General features: G+C 39.8%; 1 protein-coding gene and 1 long non-coding RNA gene across 8 annotated transcripts in view; one reads left to right on the top strand and one right to left on the bottom strand.

Moving 5' to 3' along the window:
* Positions 1-6,951, bottom strand: part of LOC111172705 (uncharacterized) — a 162,347-nt gene extending 155,396 nt beyond the window's left edge. The window contains exon 1 of the long non-coding RNA XR_016394177.1: positions 5,806-6,951. This is a non-coding gene — a long non-coding RNA (uncharacterized LOC111172705). The remainder of the gene's footprint in view (positions 1-5,805) is intronic.
* The window catches only part of CCNT2 (cyclin T2), a 48,969-nt gene continuing 35,566 nt past the window's right edge, over positions 6,035-19,437 (top strand). For 4 of the 7 annotated variants that reach the window (XR_002643991.3, XM_089916883.1, XM_022569580.3 and 1 more), the window contains exons 1-2: positions 6,035-6,231; positions 7,052-7,133. Coding sequence is in view for 6 of the 7 variants with exons in the window: in XM_089916883.1 (XP_089773009.1) it covers positions 6,074-6,231; positions 7,052-7,133 (240 nt within the window). In the remaining variant the exon portion in view is untranslated. Of the gene's footprint in view, positions 6,232-7,051; positions 7,134-9,272; positions 9,300-12,277; positions 16,114-19,437 lie in introns of those variants that run through there. The other 3 variants (XM_022569579.3, XM_089916871.1, XM_089916873.1) reach the window with 2 other exon arrangements.

Here is a 19,437-nt window from a genome sequence, read left to right as displayed (position 1 = left end):
ACACCATATTAACAAATTGAATAAAAACCATATGATCATCTCAATAGATGCAGAAAAGGCTTCGGACAAAATTCAACACCTATTTATGATGAAAACACTCCAGAAAGTGGGCATACAGGGAACCTACCTCAGCATATAAAGGCCATATACGATAAGCCCACAGTTAACATCATTCTCAGTGGTGAAAAATTGAAAGCATTTCCTCTAAGATCAGGAACAATACAAGGATGTCCACTCTTACCACTTTATTCAACACAATTTTGGAAGTCCTAGCCATGTCAGAGAAGAAAAATAAATAAAAGGAATCTAAATTGGAAAAGAAGTAAAACTGTCACTGTTTGCAGATGACATGATACTATACATAGGAACTCCTAAAGATGCTACCAGAAAATTACTAGAGCTAATCCATGAATTTGGTAGAGTTGCAGAATACAAAATTAACACACAAATCTCTTGCATTCCTATACACTAACAACAAAAGATCAAAAAGATAAATTATGAAACAATCCCATTTACCATCATGTCAAAAAGAATAAACTACCTAGGAATAAACCTACCTAAGGAGGCAAAAGACCTGTACTCAAAAAACTATAAGATACTGATGAAAGAAACCAAGAATGAGACAAACAGATGGAGATATACCATGTTCTTGGATTAGAAGAATTGATATTGTGAAAATGACTCTACTACCCAAAGCAATCTACAGATTCAGTGCAATCCCTAGCAAATTACCAACAGCATTTTTCAAAGAATTAGAACAAAAAATGTTACAATTTGTATGGAAACACAAAAGACCCCCAATAGCCCAAGCAACTTTAAGAAAAATGGAGTTTGAGGAATCAGGCTCCGTGACTTCAGACTACCTACAAAGCTACAGCCATCAAAAAAGTATGGTAGGGACTTCCCTGGCAGTCCAGTGGTTAAGACTTCACCTTCCAATGAAGGGGATGCGGGTTTGATCCCTGGTCAGGGAGCTAAGATCCTACATGTCTTGGGGCCAAAAACCGAAACATAAAACAGAAGCAACATTGTAACACATTCAATAAAGATTTTTTAAATGGTCCACATTTAAAAAAATTAAAAAAATTTATAATTAAAAAAAAAGAAGAAAAAAAATGGTCCACATTAAAATAAAAAACCTTGGGAAAAAAAGAAAAGCAGCATGGTACTGGCACAAAAACAGAAATATAGATCAATGGAACAGGATAGAAAGTCCAATGATAAACCCATGCACCTAGGGTCACCTCATCTATTACAAAGGAGGCAAGAATATACAATGGAGAAAAGACAGTCTCTTCAATAAGTGGTGCTGGGAAAACTGGACAGCTATATGTAAGAGAATGAAACTGGAACACTCCCTAACACCATACACAAAAATAAACTCAATGTGGATTAAAGACCTAAATGTAAGGCTGGACACTATAAAACTCTTAGAGGAAAACATAGGCAGAACACAAACCGCAGCAAGATCTTTTTTGATCCACCTCCTAGAGTAATACAAATAGAAACAAAAATAAACAAATGGGATCAAGTAAACTGAAAAGCTTTTGCACAGCAATGGAAACCATAAACAATACAAAAAGACAACCTCAGTATAGGAGAAAATACTTGCAAACAAAGCAACCAACAAGGGATTAATCTCCAAAATATGCAAACAGCTCATACAACTCAATATCAGAAAAACAAACAACCCAATCAAAAAATGGGTGGAAGGGCTCCCCTGGTGGCGCAGTGGTTGAGTCCGCCTGCCGATGCAGGGGACACGGGTTCGTGCCTCCACATGCCGCGCAGCGGCTGGGCCCATGAACCATGGCCGCTGGGCCTGCGCGTCCGCAGCCTCTGCTCCGCAGCAGGAGAGGCCACACGGTGAGAGGCCCGCGCACCGCAAAAATAAATAAATAAATAAATGGGTGGAAGATCTAAATAGACATTTCTCCAAAGACGACATACAGATGGCCAAAAAAGCATATGAAAAGATGCTCAACGTCACTAATTATTAGAGAAATGCAAATCGAAACTTCAATGAGGTATCACCTCTCACCGGTGATGGCCATCATCAAAAAATCTACAAACAATAAATGCTGGAGAGGGTGTGGAGAAAAGGGAACCCTCCTACACCGTTGGTGGGAAGGTAAACTGGTACAGCCACTATGGAGTACAGTATGGAGTTCCCTTAAAAAACTAAAAATAGAGCTACTGGGGACTTCCCTGGTGGTCCAGTGGTTAAGAATCTGCCTTCCAATGCAGGGGACACGGGTTCAATCCCTGGTCGGGGAACTAAGATCCCACACGTGTGGGGCAACTAAGCCCGCGCACTGCAACTAGTGAGCCTGTGCGCTGTAGAGCCTATGTGCCACAATTAGAGAGCCCACGTGCTGCAACTACTAAGCCTGCACACTCTGGAGCCCACCACAACTAGAGTGAAGCCTGCACACTGCAACAAAGAGCCCGCGCCGCAACGAAGAATTCCGCATGCTGCAACGAAGATCCAGCGTGCCGCAACTAAGAACTGCCGCAGCCAAATAAATAAATAAATATTTTTAAAAAAATAAAAACAGAGCTACCGTATGACTAGCAATCCCACTCCTAGGCATATACCTGGAGAAAACCATAATTTGAAAAGATACATGCACCCCAATGTTCATTGCAGCACTATTTACAGTAGCCAGGACATGGAACCAAGCTGATGTCCATCAACAGAAGAATGGATAAAGAAGACGTGGTACATATATAACAATGGAATATTACTCAGCAATATAAAAGAATAATGCCATTTGCTGCAACATGGATGGACCTAGAGATTGTCATACTGAGTGAATTTAAGTCAGACACAGAAAGACAAATATCATATGATATCGCTTATATGCGGAATCTAAGAAAAGGGTACAAGTGACCTTACTTACATAACAGAAGTAGAGTCACAGATGTGGAAAACAAACTTAGGGTTGCCTGGGGACAAGTGGGGTGGGGGAGGGATGAGTTGGGATTGACATATGCATACTACTATATATAGAATAGATGACTAGTGGGGACCTGCTGTACAGCACAGGGAACTCTGCTCAATTCTGTAACGGCCTATATGGGAAAAGAATCTAAAAAAAGAGTGGATATATGTATGACTGATTCACTTTGCTATACACCTGAAGCTAACACAGCACTGTGAATCAACTATACTCCAATAATAATTTTTAAAAAAAAACCTCATTGCCACACACAAGGTCACCTCCATTTTCTCCTGTTATCTTCCAGAGGTTTTAAAGTTCTGCATTTTACATTTAGGGATATGATCTACTTAATTTTTGTGAAAGTTGTGAGATGTGTCTCGATTCTTTTTTTTCCATACACATGTCCAGTTGTTCCAGCACTATCTGTTGAAAAGACTATCTTTTCTCAATTGAATTACCTTTGCTCCTTTGTCAAAGATCAGTTGACCATGTTTGTGTGGATCTATTCCCAGGCTCCCTATTCTGTTCCACTGATGTATGTGTCTATTCTTTTGCCAGCAAACGCTGTCTTTGGTACTGTAGTTTTGAGGTCGAATAAAGTCAGTTCAGCTTCTCTGGTATTGTGCTGGCTCTTTTGGGTCTTTTACCTTTCCATATAAACTTTAGAATCGATTTGCACATATCTACAAAATAACTTCCTAAATTTTTTTATTGGGATTGCATTTGAATCTACAGAGCAAGTTGGGAAGAACTGACATCTAATGATATTAAATCTTCGAATCCATGAACCCAGAATATCCTTCCACTTATATCTACTTTGATTTCCTTAATCAGAGTTTTGTTGTTTTCTGTATACAGATCCTGTACATATTTTAGATTCATACCTAAGTATTACTTTTTGTAAATGGTATTATGTTTTTAACCGCAAATTTCAATTATACGTTGCTGGTATACAGGAAAGCAATTCACTCTTGTATATTATAATCCTGCTATAGCCACTTACTAGTTCCAGTTTTTTTTAGTACTCTGAGATTTTCTACATGAATTATGTTATCCATGAACAAAACCAGTTTTATTTTTCTTCCCAATCTGCTTAGCTTTGATTTCCTTTTCTTATAGGATGTATAATACAACGTTGAAAGGAGCAGTGACAGGGGACATCCATGCCTTAGCAGGAAAGCTTCTAGTTTCTCACCATTAAGTATGATGCTAGCTGTAAGGTTTTTATAAACGTTCTTCATGCAGTTGAAGAAGTTCTCCTCTATTCCTAGTTTGTTAGAGCTTTTATCATGAATGAGCGTTGGAGGTAGCCACTTTTTAAATGCTGCTTTAAGTCAATCTATCCTGGAACCTCTAAGCAGCCTAAGATGTGAGGCAAGGTAGGTAAGAAGTTAGACAATGTTCATGATAGCTGCCTACCAAATCAGCAGCTCAACACTGTGGCCTGACGCAGAGCCAAGGTATATCAGTACATTGAGCGTGGGAGCCCCGAAACAATGACAAAAGCCTGGAGATATAATCAAGAACTCAATGAAAAGTAGTATTTATTGCCTTTCGAAGTATGACTTCCTGCATGTATACACTACTATGTATAAAACAGATAACTAATGAGAACCTACTGTAGAGCACAGGGAACTCTACTCAGTGCTCTGTGGTGACCTAAATGGGAAGAAAATCCAAAAAAGAGGGGATATATGTATACTTATAGCTGATTCACTTTGCTGTACAGCAGAAACTAACACAACATTGTAAAGCAACTGTTCTCCAATAAAAGTTAATTTAAGAAGGAATCCTGATATAATGCAAACAAAAAAGTATGTCTTCCTGTACGCTGTATCTTTGGCAAATAGCTAAAATTTAAAACTTAGCAACTTTATTCACACATATTAGGCGTTGGCTCAGAGCCAGAGACCCACCGACTCCCAGTCTGCAAAATTTCTTGCAGGGACAGGATAAAGAGTTAATCAACAGATATGTGCGGTATTACCGTATTAAGCACTGATAACTTTTTTTTTTTTTTTTTTGTGGTACGCGGGCCTCTCACTGTTGTGGCCTCTCCCTTTGTGGAGCACAGGCTCCGGACGCACAGGCTCAGTGGCCATGGCTCACGGGCCTAGCCGCTCCGCGGCATGTGGGATCTTCCCGGACCGGGGCACGAACCCATGTCCCCTGCATTGGCAGGCGAACTCTCAACCACTGCGCCACCAGGGAAGCCCGCACTGATAACTTTTTAACTCAGTTCCTTTTACACTATCTGCTTCTCTTTAACCTTCTCTTTCAAATCACAGACTGATCTGAAAACACACTACAGAAAGGGGCTCCAAACCTAGTTTAGAAATTCAGCTCCTCTGGTTGCTAATAACCTCTGGCAAGTAATTAAAAAAATAACCCCACGGCCTGTGTGGTCGTAGGATTCAAACAAGATAATATAGGAAAAAAGAACTAAAGTGCGGCACAAACGTAGGCGGGTGGGGGGGGCGGGGGGAAGCATTTCTTATGCACCCTTTCCCAGGTAGGTCCTTCCGAGAGCCGCCCGCTGGGGCGGAGGCTGTCCGTCGGGGACTCCGAAGTCGGCAGCCTACGAGACTGCGCAGACCGACGCTAGAGGAAAATGGAGGATGTGGCGCGCGACTGCGACAGAGGAAAGTTCTCTTTTTTAAACCGCCGCCAGACTCCCGGCCCAAAAAGCAGCCGGGATTTCAGAGCCCACACCCAGGCCCCATGGCGCAGCCGCCCGCCCGCGTCTCTCGCCACCCGACCCGAAACCAGCCTTTCCTCGCCTCTCCTCCCCGCCCTCCTCCCAGCCAATCCTAGGCCCGGCATGCACCGCGCTGACCTTTCCCTTCCAGCCTACCCCCACCTTTGGGCGCCTCCAAATGACAAGCGACGCGGAGCATTGTGGTCCCGTGCGCGAGAGCGAGGCCCGGGCCGGAAAAAGAAAGCAAAAGACTAGGGCGAGCCGGTAGGGCGGCCCCCGCGCACGCGCACGGGCGGCGGCGGTGGTGAAAAAGGGTGGTGCGTGGTCTACGGCGAGCGGAGTGGGGCGGGGTCGCGCGGCCTTGGCTGGGTGTCCGCGAGCCGGGAGGGGCGGGGGGGTGGGTGAGGGAGCGGGCGGAGGAGGAAGTGTCATGGCGTCCGGCCGTGGAGCTTCTTCTCGCTGGTTCTTTACTCGGGAACAGCTGGAGAACACGCCGAGCCGCCGCTGCGGAGTGGAGGCGGATAAAGAGCTCTCGTACCGCCAGCAGGCGGCCAACCTCATCCAGGACATGGGACAGCGTCTCAATGTGTATCCTTTCCTATTTTTGGCCCTACGCCTCTCACGCCCTGTCCCCCTCACTACTCGCCGGGTCGCCGGGCCTGGTGCCCCGCGAACATGGCGCCGCCGCCTCGGTCTTTCCTGGGCCTCGGCCGCACCGTAAGGGAAGACAGGCTAGGGTTCTGGAGGCTCCGAGCGGCCGGCAGCGGAGGAGGGGAGGAGAAAGGGAGTCCGGTGAATGCGGGCCGGGAGGCTGCGTTGTGTAATCTGGGGCCGCGCGTGGTGACGGCGGGGGATGGGAGTGCCGCCCGGGCGAGAGGGAAATCTTAGGGATTATCGCAGAAAAGAGGCGGCTGCTTCTACTTCTAGTCCGAGAAGGGGTTGAGAGCTAGGAGGGAGATGCTGAAAGGCTTAAGTGTTCTCTGCAGCCTTTCCCCGCTCTCCTCGCCGGTTTGATGGCGGTTCTCTTGTACCTTGGGAGCGCACGGGACGTCTTTATGTTCCTGGCATGGTTTTGCATGGGTGCGCGCGCGCGTGTTTCAACTGTTTGATTTTGGGTTTAGTAGCCATTGACAAATGCTTCCTGGGCTCGCTTAATAGCAGTATTGGAGCGGAATGCTCGGCGTTTGTTATTATTCCGGCTATTTATTCGGTGGGGAGCCTTTTCGATCCGCCAGCCCCCACGCCATCATCCTGTGGGTATTTAGTTCCTTATTATTACAGTTTGGGGATTGGTTTTGAGTGAACGGGGGCCTTGGAAAAGAACCGTAGATCGGGAATTTTCCTTCAAAATTGTTTTGGAAAAGAGATCTTGTTTTTCTCCGATATTTCCTAAATGTTAACGTTCCAGCTCTCAGCTTACGATAAACACTGCGATTGTTTATATGCACAGGTTTTACATGCACCATTCTTTCACCAAATTCAATAGAAATGTAAGTATTGTTTTATTAATCTGTTTTTGAAACAACCAAATTTTAAGATACAATCGATACGCAGAAAAAAGTTGGTCGTGGATTTTACTATTGTATTTAATGTTCTAAGTTAACAGTGAAGGTGAATCGCGTGATAAACATTTTGCTTCAAATGTGGGGTTTCTGGTTGGTTGGTTGGTTTTTTAATTTGTGTTGACAAGCTGCCAGGCGCTGTGTCAGGCTCTGCCAGGTCTTTTGAGCTAAGAGATAAATCAGAAGCATTTCTCTTCTCAAAGAGTATTTATTACATTGGTATTCATTTAAGTTTTACACTCAACATTTGAACAATTTATAGGTACAATGTAATTGTAGAAAACCCAGTCATTCTGTTGTACATCTTAATTGTATTGGACTCATATTGCTTCAAATACGGTGAATTGGGCTTAGTTTAATTGTAACATTGTTTTCAAATGACCCTTTGAAAGATGTTTAGCAGAAATATTTCATTTGCTAACGAAATTTAAGTTGTAAAACGTTCTTGTTTATCACATTTTAGCATTAGTCGTCTACTTAAATTTTTGGTGGTTTGAATGGTGTCTTGCTTCAGAAATACTGTGTCAGAGGTGTGTCTGTGTATGTACAATTAGTTTGAAGTAAATCTTACCTTCCAATACTAAAGTACTGATTTGGAACATATTCTGTAAATTTTGACAAACTAGTAGTGGCGTTTAGTTGAAATTTTCATTTTAAGTTACGAAAACGGCACTTCGGTGTCTGTTCTTTTCAGAGAAACACGAATACTGTGTTATACCTGTTATCAAAGAAAATTGCATATTGTTTAGAAATATTTAGCTCTACCTTATTTCTCACCATATTTTTTGCTCACAGCTATTTATAGAATGCTATTCTGAAAGGAGTGTGGAAAAGTTGACCCTGGAAGACTTTATGCAATTTGTGGATTGTCATTAGGACCTTTTAAGAAAACAGTCTTTGAAGAGGTCCTTTTTTTTAGTTGGAAGGAAAAGCTTCATAGTTTAGATTGATTCCTATTTTAACCTCTTCTGATCATAAATCTGATTTGGTTTATCAGATTGGCATATAGGTTTATATTAAACAGTATACATTTTGGTTTCTTGCAGTCTCCACTGCTTCTACTTTTCATCTTTTAAATCTGTTTGATTCTTGCTCTGTTTATATTTTTCCAGTTATTTCTTGTACACAGAACTTAGGTCAGAGATAGTGTTATGGAAGAGAGAGGAAGCCTTTTTGGTATAACATTTAGATTGAGAGAAATACAGTTTTATTTAAATTGTCTCCTAAGGCAGAACTGATGAATACTAATGTAAGTGTGGCTTCCCTTAAGTAGCCCTGGAATATGCTGGTAGGAATCACAAATCAAAATAGTTCTGGAAATTCTTTTTTTTTAAATTTTTTTTGCGGTACGCGGGCCTCTCACTGTTGTGGCCTCTCCCGTTGCGGAGCACAGGCTCCGGACGCGCAGGCTCAGCGGCCATGGTTCACGGGCCCAGCCGCTCCGCGGCATGTGGGATCTTCCCGGACCGGGACACGATCCCGTGTCCCCTGCATCGGCAGGTGGACTCTCAACCACTGCGCCACCAGGGAAGCCCTGGAAATTCTTGATGTGGCTACAGATGTCCTATTTGCTTACTTTTCTACTTCAGTAATGATTTCATCACAAGACTACACTTCTCTTTTTGAACCCTCCGTCTTTCATAATTTGTCTCTATGGCCTGGTTGGTGTGCTTTAAAGCAAAACCTTACTTAACAGCCAAAATTCACAGCTGTAACTTTAAGTTGACTGGTGAAGCCCAGGTCACTTGCATTCTAACTCTTATTATTTTATTTAAATGCCATCATTTAATAAAAAAGCCAGAGTATTCATTTTTATTACCCTACTTTCTGTCTTCTGTGTGTATAAAGGCAAACTTCAGTGTTTTGCATTGAGTCATTATTAGAATAATTGAAATCTGATGCTAATTTCTGTTTTGAGAAGTAAATTGCACCCTTCATATCTAACCATTGTCTTTTTTACCTTTGCTATTTTATCAAAAGTGGTTTTAATATTTATTTGTGTTGGTACACTTGCATCAATTGCACAGCCTCACTCTTTTATCTTTTTTTTTTTTCCTATTCTTTTAGGGTGAAGGGGGTGGTCTCAAATTGAATGTGAGTCACTTTCAAATTCATACTCCCTGACATCACTGGGAAAATTTTTCTTACAAGGTTATAATGGAATGTCATGGTAGACTTTAAAAAAGCATGAGTCTCCACCACTAAGTAAATTGAACACCATTCGGTAAATTAAACCATAACAAGCTTCAATTTAAAGATGCTAGTAACAACATATATCTAGTTTTATAATAAATATGCATTCATTATGTTAAAATATTTAAAAATATTTATGTGGCTTTATTTTATTTTTTCACATTAACAAATTTAAAAGTAAAAAAATCCCCTAAAGGTCAAGTTGGTCTTGTTTTAAAAGTTAGTGTCAGCAGAGCTGTCTTTTATCATTGTTACTTTCTCTTTTTAGAAGGTTGGATGGCTACCAGCAGGAAATGACTTTTATATGTAACCTAATTAGATAAATCTATCCTTTGCTCACTGGATGCAGTGAGGTTTATGTAATTGAGATTAGTAATTGAAGAATGGCCTTGCTGGATCAAGCTCAAGATAAATCTAATGAAGTATATAAAAAAGCCCTGGAACCAGCAGTGCCTCCACAAAGTATGTACTGTGGGAGAGCATCCTCCCCAGTGTCAGTCGTAGAATAGATAATTGACCCAGCTTTTCCTAGAAACTCTGTTCATTAGTTTCGTTAGTCAAGTTTATGATGCATTTGTTTCTTATATTAATTCCAAGTCTTTTGAGTTCTCTTAAGATGAGGTTGTAAAGAACACACTCTTAGTATTTTTGTTGGTCATGGTCTAGTCTCATATCTCTCTCCAATTCGTGTGATCATTTTAATCTTGTCTTTCTTTAGTTCTGTTGCCTCTTTTTTGAGCTGCAGCAATTGAAACATTATAGTATGCCAAATTTAAATGTAGCTTTGTTTAAGGTCTCAAGAGTACACAATAAGTTAAGGGCAGTATTCAGAACTAATGATTTTTGACTGTGGTGACATCTAAGAATGCACCATCTATGTCATATCTGAGTTTCACTTAATACATCTAAGATTAGTCAGCTGATACACATAAAGGAACTTGTATTTGATTGTGCTAAAATTTGATTACCACTTTTTGCTTGCAGTCTTAATCTTTCTCAGTTGACTTGGTTCTTGACTAGTAGATACCATTTGAAAATTTAAAGATTTTCTTTTTGCATTCCTTTCTTCCCCTGTAAAGACTTTAGTGATTTAAAGGAAAGCCATTCTTTTCTCTCTAGAAAAGTGCCCACGATCCCTGTTCTTTGTCTGATAATAAAGCATTCTCCCATTCTAATTTTTGTTAATAGTCTTTGCATAGAAATTTATTCAAGATTTTTTAATGGTAGATTTCATTCAGTTTACACCAACTGTTGCTTATTTATACTCAGATTGCTCATAAAATTGTCATAAACAATTGCCACTTGTGAAAGAATAACATTTTGGGCAATTTGGTTAGTTAAGGATTTTGTTTAAATTTGTATTGTGAAAGCCCTAAATTTCTCTCAAACATAGGAATCTAGATAAAGTTAAATGTAACCTCCCTGCCCCAAAAGGACAGGGGGGTTTTGTTTCCTTTCTTTTTTGGCTATACTCACCAGTACCTCACATAAAGTTGATATTTGGCAATAGTTTGTCAATAGAATGTATCAAATCTTGTTGCTCATAGGTCTGTTGAGTGAATTCTTCCACATTTTCCTCTATATTCATCCTCCCCACATAGACACATTTTAAATGTTTTATTATTGAAAACTAACAGACACATGGTAAATGAAAACAGTAGAAAAAGGGATATGATAAACCTCCCTCCCATCCAGGTATCTAAGCCCCCTGCCCTACAGCATTTGCTGTGCACAGTTTCTGTGTGCCCTCTGAGAAATAGTTTTAGCTTGTGCAAGCATATATGTGTGTATTTTTTCCAGCACAGAAAAGGGTTTTTGTCTGTTTTTTTCACAATTCTTAGATCCAGCACACAACAGCAATATGAGAACAGACAGAATTGTACTGGTCCTAGTTGGGGTTAGATGTGGCTGTTTCTGGAGAAGTAATTTTTAATATGGCACCAGAAAAGGATAGTATAGATTGACCCAGTGTAACTCAACCAGGGGCAGCTTTGCCCACCAAGGGACATTTTACAATGCTTAGAGACATTTTTGGTTGTCACAGATGGGAAAGGGGTACTACTGGCATCTGGTGGATAGAAGCCGGGAAGTTAAACATCCTACGATGCATAGGATATTCCTGCAAAACAAAAAGTTAACCTGGTACAAAATGTCAGTAGTGCTGAGGTTGAAAAAACCATGGGTAAACCTAAAGAGTTAAGAAGTGAGACTAAAAGCTATGTTATTGTCACTAGATTAATTTTGAGTGTTTGGTGAATTTTATCTGTTCTAGTAAGAAATAGCCTATTCATCTGTAATTCTTCAAGGACCATAAGAACACAGATCACATTTGTAATCTTCTTCTAATTGGGGGCTTTAGGGAAACTTTTTGGTATTTCTAAAATTTAAAGTTTAAATTTAGTTTGTTAATAAATGTTGCTTTTCTGTTTAGTACTAATGTGTTTTTTAGCCTCTTATTTGAGTTTGTTATGAATCTTACCATATTAGAAGATATTTTAGTAGTTTGGCTTCTAATTTTGTTTATGGTGGGGGTTTTTTGGTTTTTTTGTTTGTTTGTTTTGTTTTTGCGGTATGCGGGCGTCTCACTGTTGTGGCCTCTCCTGTTGCGGAGCACAGGCTCTGGACGCGCAGGCTCAGCAGCCATGGCTCACAGGCCCAGCCGCTCCGCGGCTTGTGGGTCTTCCCGGACCCGGGCACGAACCCGTGTCCCCTGCATCGGCAGGCGGATTCTCAACCACTGCACCACCAGGGAAGCCCTATGGTGGGTTTTGACATAAATTTTTTTGTTACTCAAATCTACCTTTAATTTTGCTTTATTTCATTACCTTTATGTTTATCTATATTTATTATTATTATCTATTATTATCTATATTATTATCTATATAGGTAGACATTACCTATATGTCTACCTATATTTATTTATTGATTTCATGGGAAGAGATTCTTGGGTTTTGACGTTTGTTTTTCCTTGTTAGGTTTATTTTGGTATGTGGTTCCTAAACACTTACTTAAGGTTGATATTCTCTTTCTTACCCCAGATAAGGAAGAAAAGAATCATAAAGGTTAAACACTTTGTCTGAAGTCACACAGCAGCTGAGTGACAAAAGCTAAAAATCGCACCCAGATCTAGACTCCATTGTTGATGCAGTTATCAGTATTTCTGCCTCAAGTATCTGTTACTAGGAATCTTTTCATAGCCCTGAAATTTTTCACTAAAAGCAGTTGATGTGTAAAGCTTTTGTGATGTGCCAGTTGTGATTCACTAACGCTCGGCATGAGAATTATCAGGATGTTCCTCTAAAACATGCTTTAGTGAGCTGTACCTTAAACCTATGTAATCAGAATATTTGTGGTGGGACCTGGGATCCTCTACCTTAACAAGCTTCCCAGGTGATACTGATGCCTGCTAAAGTTGAAGACTGTTCGTTTAAATTTTGATGTTTCCCCTGTGTCTCATAATCTGTTATACCAGTCAGCCCTCCATGCCTGTGGGTTCTGCATCTGTGGATTCAACCAACTGCAGATCAAAAATATTTGGGAAAAAATTCATTTACAAAAAGCAAAACTTGTATTTACCCCACACCAGCAACTATTTACATAGCATTTGCATTGTATTAGGTATTATAAGTAATCTAGAGATGACTTAAAGTGTAAGGAAGGATGTGCGTAGGATATATGCCATTACTATGCCATTTTATATGAGACTTGAGTGTCCATGGATTTCGGTAAATGTGGAGGGGTCCTAAAACCAATCCCCCACCTGTGGCTACTGAGAGATGACTGTACACTGGCCGTTTTGTAGAAGTTAAATCAGCATGTTTCATTCTTTTACCTACTAAAGTAAAATGTCTTTGAAATCTGAGTGGTTGTTTATATTATAGCTCACTTAGGCTTCTGCTTTTTAATTTAATAAAGCAGTTAGTCGAAGAATAATCTTATGTTCAAAATCCATTAATGCTACTGGGAAATACTGTAGGGCTGTCCAGTAGAACTTTCTGTGATAATGGACGTATTCTGTATCTTTTATGTTCAAAATGATATGTACTGACACGTTTCCTGGATTGTAAATTTGAGATTATTAGACTAGATGATTTCTAAATTCCTTTTCAACTATAAATTGTGTGGATGAAAATTTATTAAGATCCCATTCTGTAGGGCTTCCCTGGTGGCACAGTGGTTAAGAATCCACCTGCCCATGCAGGGGACATGGGTTCGAGCCCTGGTCCGGAAACATACCACGTGCTGGAGAGCAACTAAGCCCATGCACCATAACTACTGAGCCTGCACTCTATAGCCCGCGAGTCACAACTACTGAGCCCACATGCCACAACCACTGAAGCCCACACACCTAGAGCCCGTGCTCTGCAACAAGAGAAGCCACTGCAGTGAGAAGCCCGTGCACTGCAATGAAGAGTAGCCCCCACTCGCTGCAACTAGAGAAAGCCCATGTGCAGCAACAAAGACCCAACGCAGCCAAAAATAAAGAAATAAATAAATTTATTTTTTTAAAAAAATCCCACTATGTAATAGGCGTTTTACTTATGGCAGCTGAAGTATTCTCCTCCTGAGGAAACAGATGCAATTACTAAGTTACTTGTCCAGAAAGTAGCCGTTACGTGATTGGCATTTTGAACCTAGATCCCTAGCCTGATCGCATGCTGCAGTTCTCGCTTGTGTCTAATATGTTTAAGAAATGTTCCTAATGTGTTTCAGAAATAGGGCACACTAATTATTGATGCCAGTGATTTCTAAGGAGGAGATGAGTATACAAGTGATTAATGAAAATACTGTCAGATTTTGATTTGCTTTTCTCATTGGGTGAAATCCAGTGACGTCCTCTTTTGAGTTAGGCCCCAATTCCTCCTTCAGCCATACATCAATCTTAGGATTTACGCATTGTGCATCCCTATTTTTCCATGTGGTGCTTTCCCTTCACTTTTCATGTGATCCTGACCTGTCAGGTTGTGAGACTGAGCTGAAGTTACAACTCTTCATAAACCATTCCCCAGATAACTCCACTCTTTCACTTCTGTTTGATTCTCTGACCTTATCCTTTGGGTCCTGTTCTATTTCATCTATTTGGTATTCTTTAGTGCTGTAGTGTAACTGTGCGTATATGAAATGAAGTGGGTTTTTTTATGTTTTTTGTTTCGTTGGTTGGTTAAGTTTTTTTGGCCATGCCACGCGGCATGCAAGATCTTAGTTCCCCGACCAGGGATCGAACCCGTGCCCCCCAACAGTGGAAGTGCTGAGGAAGTGGGTTTTTTTCATTGTTATAAAATGAAACACAAACATGTAAAACCACTAAATATATAGCAGAGTGAATTATTATAAGGTAAACAACTTTGTAACTACCACTCAAATCAAACAAGGGAACTTTGCTAACTACCCCAGAAGTGCCTTCTTGTGCTCCATCCCAATGTCAACCCTTTCCTTCCCTCCACAAAGGGATAGAAAAACTGTCCTATCCTTTCCCATTATTAAAGATTTGATAGGTTTCTTAAATCTCTCAAGGTACAGGTTTCCCCTCTATCCCTTTCTTTTACTTAAATTTTATCTGTTGAAGGACCTAGGACATTATACCTGTAGAGTTGCCACCTGTCTGGGTTTTGCTAACTGTATATTCATGGTGCAGTTTATTATGTTCCTTTGTTGCTGTATTCCCTGCAAATTGCCAGTTGGATCCAGAAATTTGATCAGACTCACGTTAGATCCCTTTGGCAGGACTACAGGTGATGTTATATTCTTTAATCAGCAGGCACCTGATGTCTGGTTGTCTTTTTGTGGTGTTAGCAGCTGTCGATATTCAATGCCTAGATCCTTTTATTCATTGTGATACTTTAATTCTGTCATTTCTTCTTCATTTATTAATTGGAATATTTGTATAGTGAAATGTTGTGATTCATCACTATTTGGACATCTGGTGGTACAAGTTCATACAGGAAAGGCAGAATAAATACTTGATTCTTGCCCTGTATTTACCACCTTTGTTGAGATAAGATTTACATACCATATATTTCATCCTTTGAAAGTGTACGATTCAGTGGTTTTTGCGTACATTCACAAAGTTGTACGTCAATTTTAGAAATCTGTATCACCCCAAGAAGAAATCCCACATCCTTTAGCCATCTCTTCCCGTTCTTCCAACCAGCCTATTCTGGACATTCCCTATAAATGGAATCATTCAATGTGTGGTCCTTTGTGACTGGCCTCTTTCACTTAGTACATAATGTTTTCAAGGTTCATCTGTGTTGTAGCATGTATCAGTACTTCATTTATTTTTCTTGCTGAACTACCATTATACCATATTTTGTATATACATTTATCAGTTAGTGGACATTTGGGTTGTTTCTACTGTTTGGCTGTTATATTGCTACTATGAACATTTATGTATGTTTTTGTGTAGATAGATGTTTTGGTTTCTATTGAATATGTACCCAGGAGTAGAATTGCTGGACCATCTAGTAACTCTGTCTGTACCCATATAGTCTGGGATAGTTTCCTCAGTATCTGTTATAGCAAGATATTCCAGGTTCATCCTGTATGTTTTATATCCACAGCTGAAATGGCCATTTCTTTAAGAAACCCTGCTTTTTCTTTTAGTAGAAAGTGGTATTACCAGATACCAACCTGGACCCTGGAGATACTCATTGTTGCTATGTTTGTCTTGTTTTTAGGCATCTTCAATGAACAGAGCAAGGAAATACATAGAACAGTAAATATGTATTCGCTATACACATCAACATATTGTTTGTTATTCATTTAACAGTAAATATATGAACTATACAAAATATAGGTGGACTTGTTTTATATATATATACATTTTAAATATATATATTTAAGATATCTTAGGAATTCATTCTGATTCAAGCAACAATAGCATTTTTTACTTCTTTCTTTTTTCTTTTCTTTAACCTCTTTTGTATTACATCTCTGTGACCTTTCTTTCACACCAAAAATCTTAGTTTTGAAGGATGTGGGAATGATAGGATTTAAATATCCCAGTATCACTTGTTAATCCCACATTACACAAACACGTCTCAGAATTACAGTACACCCACCACCAGTGTAATTACTGAGAACAGTTAAATGTTTTTGTTTGCTTTCCCCTCTCACGCCTGGTTTTTAAAAGTTGTACCTACATTGTCATAAATAGCCATTACAAAACTCTCCCTTTTAATCTTCATTCAAGCTTAGTTCTGCAAGTAACTTTATTTGTATTGTTCACCACCAGTGCGTATGTTGAAGTCTCTGTAGTCATTTTGATTGTTTAAAGTTATCTTGAAGATCATGGAAACAATATTGTCTGAATCCTTGGATGTTGATAATTGTTTGTGCCCTTTATATCCAAGGTCAGTTTTGCTGGATATAAAATTTTTGGCTTGTGCTTTCTTTTCTTAAGTATCTTAAATATGTAACAATTGCTTTTTTCTTTTTTCCTTGTATAAAGCATTGCTGGCAGTTTGGGTGGTGATCTAACTTTCTTATATTTATTTTTGCCTAAGTGGTCAAAGGATTTTTTTTCTTTAAAAATCTAGGTGGTTCTGGGTTGATATGCTCAGGTGTGTGATGTGCTCTTTGAATGTGTGATTTCATATCTTTTTTACTTAGGTTTTGTGTTATGAATCTTTTTTTTTCTTTTATTTTCAACATCTTTATTGGAGTATAATTGCTTTACAATGCTGTGTTAGTTTCTGCTGTATAACAGTGAATCAGCTATACATATACATACATCCACATATTTCCTCCGTCTTGCGTCTCCCTCCCTCCCTATCCCACCCCTTCAGGTGGACACAAAGCACCTAGCTGATTTCCCTGTGCTGTGCGGCTGATTCCCACTAGCTATCTACTTTACATCTGGTAGTGTATATATGTCCATGCCACTCTCTCACTTCATCCCAGCTTACCCTTCCCCCACCCCGTGTCAAGTCCATTCTCTACGTCTGCATCTTTATTCCTGTCCTGCCCCTATGTTCTTCAGAACCATTTTTTTTGTATGTGGGGGATTCCATATATATGTGTTAGCATACGGTATTTGTTTTTCTCTTTCTGACTTACTTCACTCTGTATGAAAGACTCTAGGTCCATCCACCTCACTACAGATAACTCAGTTTCGTTTCTATCTATGGCTCAGTAATATTCCATTGTATATATATATGCCACATTTTCTTTATCCACTCATCTGTCAATGGACACACAGGTTGCTTCCATGTCCTGGCTATTGTAAGTAGAGCTGCAATGAACATTGTGGTACATGACTTTTTGAATTTTGGTTTTCTCAGGGTATATGCCCAGTAGTGGGATTACTGGGTCGTATGGTAGTTCTAGTTTTTTAAGGAACCTCCATACCGTTCTCCATAGTGGCTGTATCAATTTACATTCCTACCAACAGTGCAAGAGGGTTCCCTGTTCTCCACACCATCTCCAGCATTTATTGTTTGTAGATTTTTTTTTTTAAGATGTTGGGGGTAGGAGTTTATTAATTTATTTATTTTTGCTGTGTTGGGTCTTTGTTTCTGTGCGAGGGCTTTCTCTAGTTGTGGCAAGCGGGGGCCACTGTTCATCGCGGTGCGCGGGCCTCTCTTGTTGTGGAGCACAGGCTCCAGACGCGCAGGCTCAGTAGTTGTGGCTCATGGGCCTAGTTGCTCCGTGGCATGTGGGTTCCTCCCAGACCAGGGCTCGAACCCGTGTCCCCTGCATTAGCAGGCAGATTCTCAACCACTGTGCCACAGGGAAGCCCGTGTTTGTAGATTTTTTGATGATGACCATTCTGACTGGTGTGAGGTGATACTTCACGGTAGTTTTGATTTGCATTTCTCTAATGATTAGTGATGTTCAGCATCCTTTCATGTATTTGTTGGCAATCTGTATATCTTCTTTGGAGAAATGTTTGTTTAGGTCTTCTGCCCATTTTTGGATTGGATTGTTTATTTTTTTGATATTAAGCTGCATGAGCTTCTTGTATATTTTGTCAGTAGCTTTGTTTGCAAATATTTTCTCCCATTCTGAGCGTTGTCTTTTCATCATGTTTTTGTTTTCCTTTGCTGTGCAAAAGTTTTAAGGTTCATTAGCTCCCATTTGTTTATTTTTGTTTTTATTTCCATTTCTCTAGGAGGTGGGTCAAAAAGGATCTTGCTGTGATTTATGTCACAGAGTGTTCTGCCTATGTTTTCCTCTAAGAGTTTGATAGTGTCCGGCCTTACATTTAGGTCTTTAATGCATTTTGAGTTTATTTTTGTGTATGGTGTTAGGGAGTGTTCTAATTTCTTTCTTTTACATGTACCTGTCCACTTTTCCCAGCACCACTTACTGAAGAGGCTGTCTTTTCTCCATTGAATATTCTAGCCTCCTTTATCAAAGATAAGGTGACCATATGTGTGTGGGTTTATCTCTGGGCTTTCTATCTTGTTCCATTGATCTATATTTCTGTTTTTGTGCCAGTACCATACTTTCTTGATTACTGTAGCTTTGTAGTATAGTCTGAAGTCAGGGAGCCTGATTCCTCCAGCTCCATTTTTCTTTCTCAGCATTGCTTTGGCTATTCGGGGTCTTTTGTGTTTCCCTATAAATAGTGAAGTTTTTTGTTCTAGTGCTGTGAAAAATGCCATTGGTAGTTTGATAGGGATTGCACTGAATCTGTAGATTGCCTTGAGTAGTATGGTCTTTTTAACAATGTTAATTGTTCCAATCCATGAGCACAATACATCTCTCCATCTGTTTGTGTCATCTTTACTTTCTTTCATCAGTGTCTTATATAGTTTTCTGCATACAGGTCTTTTGTCTCCTTAAGTAGGTTTATTCCTAGGTATTTTATTTTTTTTGTTGCAGTGGTAAATGGGAGTGTTCCTTTAATTTCTCTTTCAGATTTTTCATCATTAATGTATAGGAATGCAAAAGATTTCTGTGCTTTAATTTTGTATCCTGCTACTTTACAAATTCATTGATTAGCTCTAGTAGTTTTCTCGTAGCATTTTTAGGATTCTCTATGTATAGTATCATGTCATCTGCAAACAGTGACAGTTTTACTTCTTCTTTTCCA

This window comes from Delphinapterus leucas, chromosome 8 (assembly GCF_059928025.1).
Source record: "Delphinapterus leucas isolate spDelLeu-1000000601 "Yukka" chromosome 8, BTC_Dleu_Yukka2, whole genome shotgun sequence".
Lineage (NCBI taxonomy): Eukaryota > Metazoa > Chordata > Mammalia > Artiodactyla > Monodontidae > Delphinapterus > Delphinapterus leucas.
This window is presented reverse-complemented; position numbering and strand designations above follow the sequence as displayed.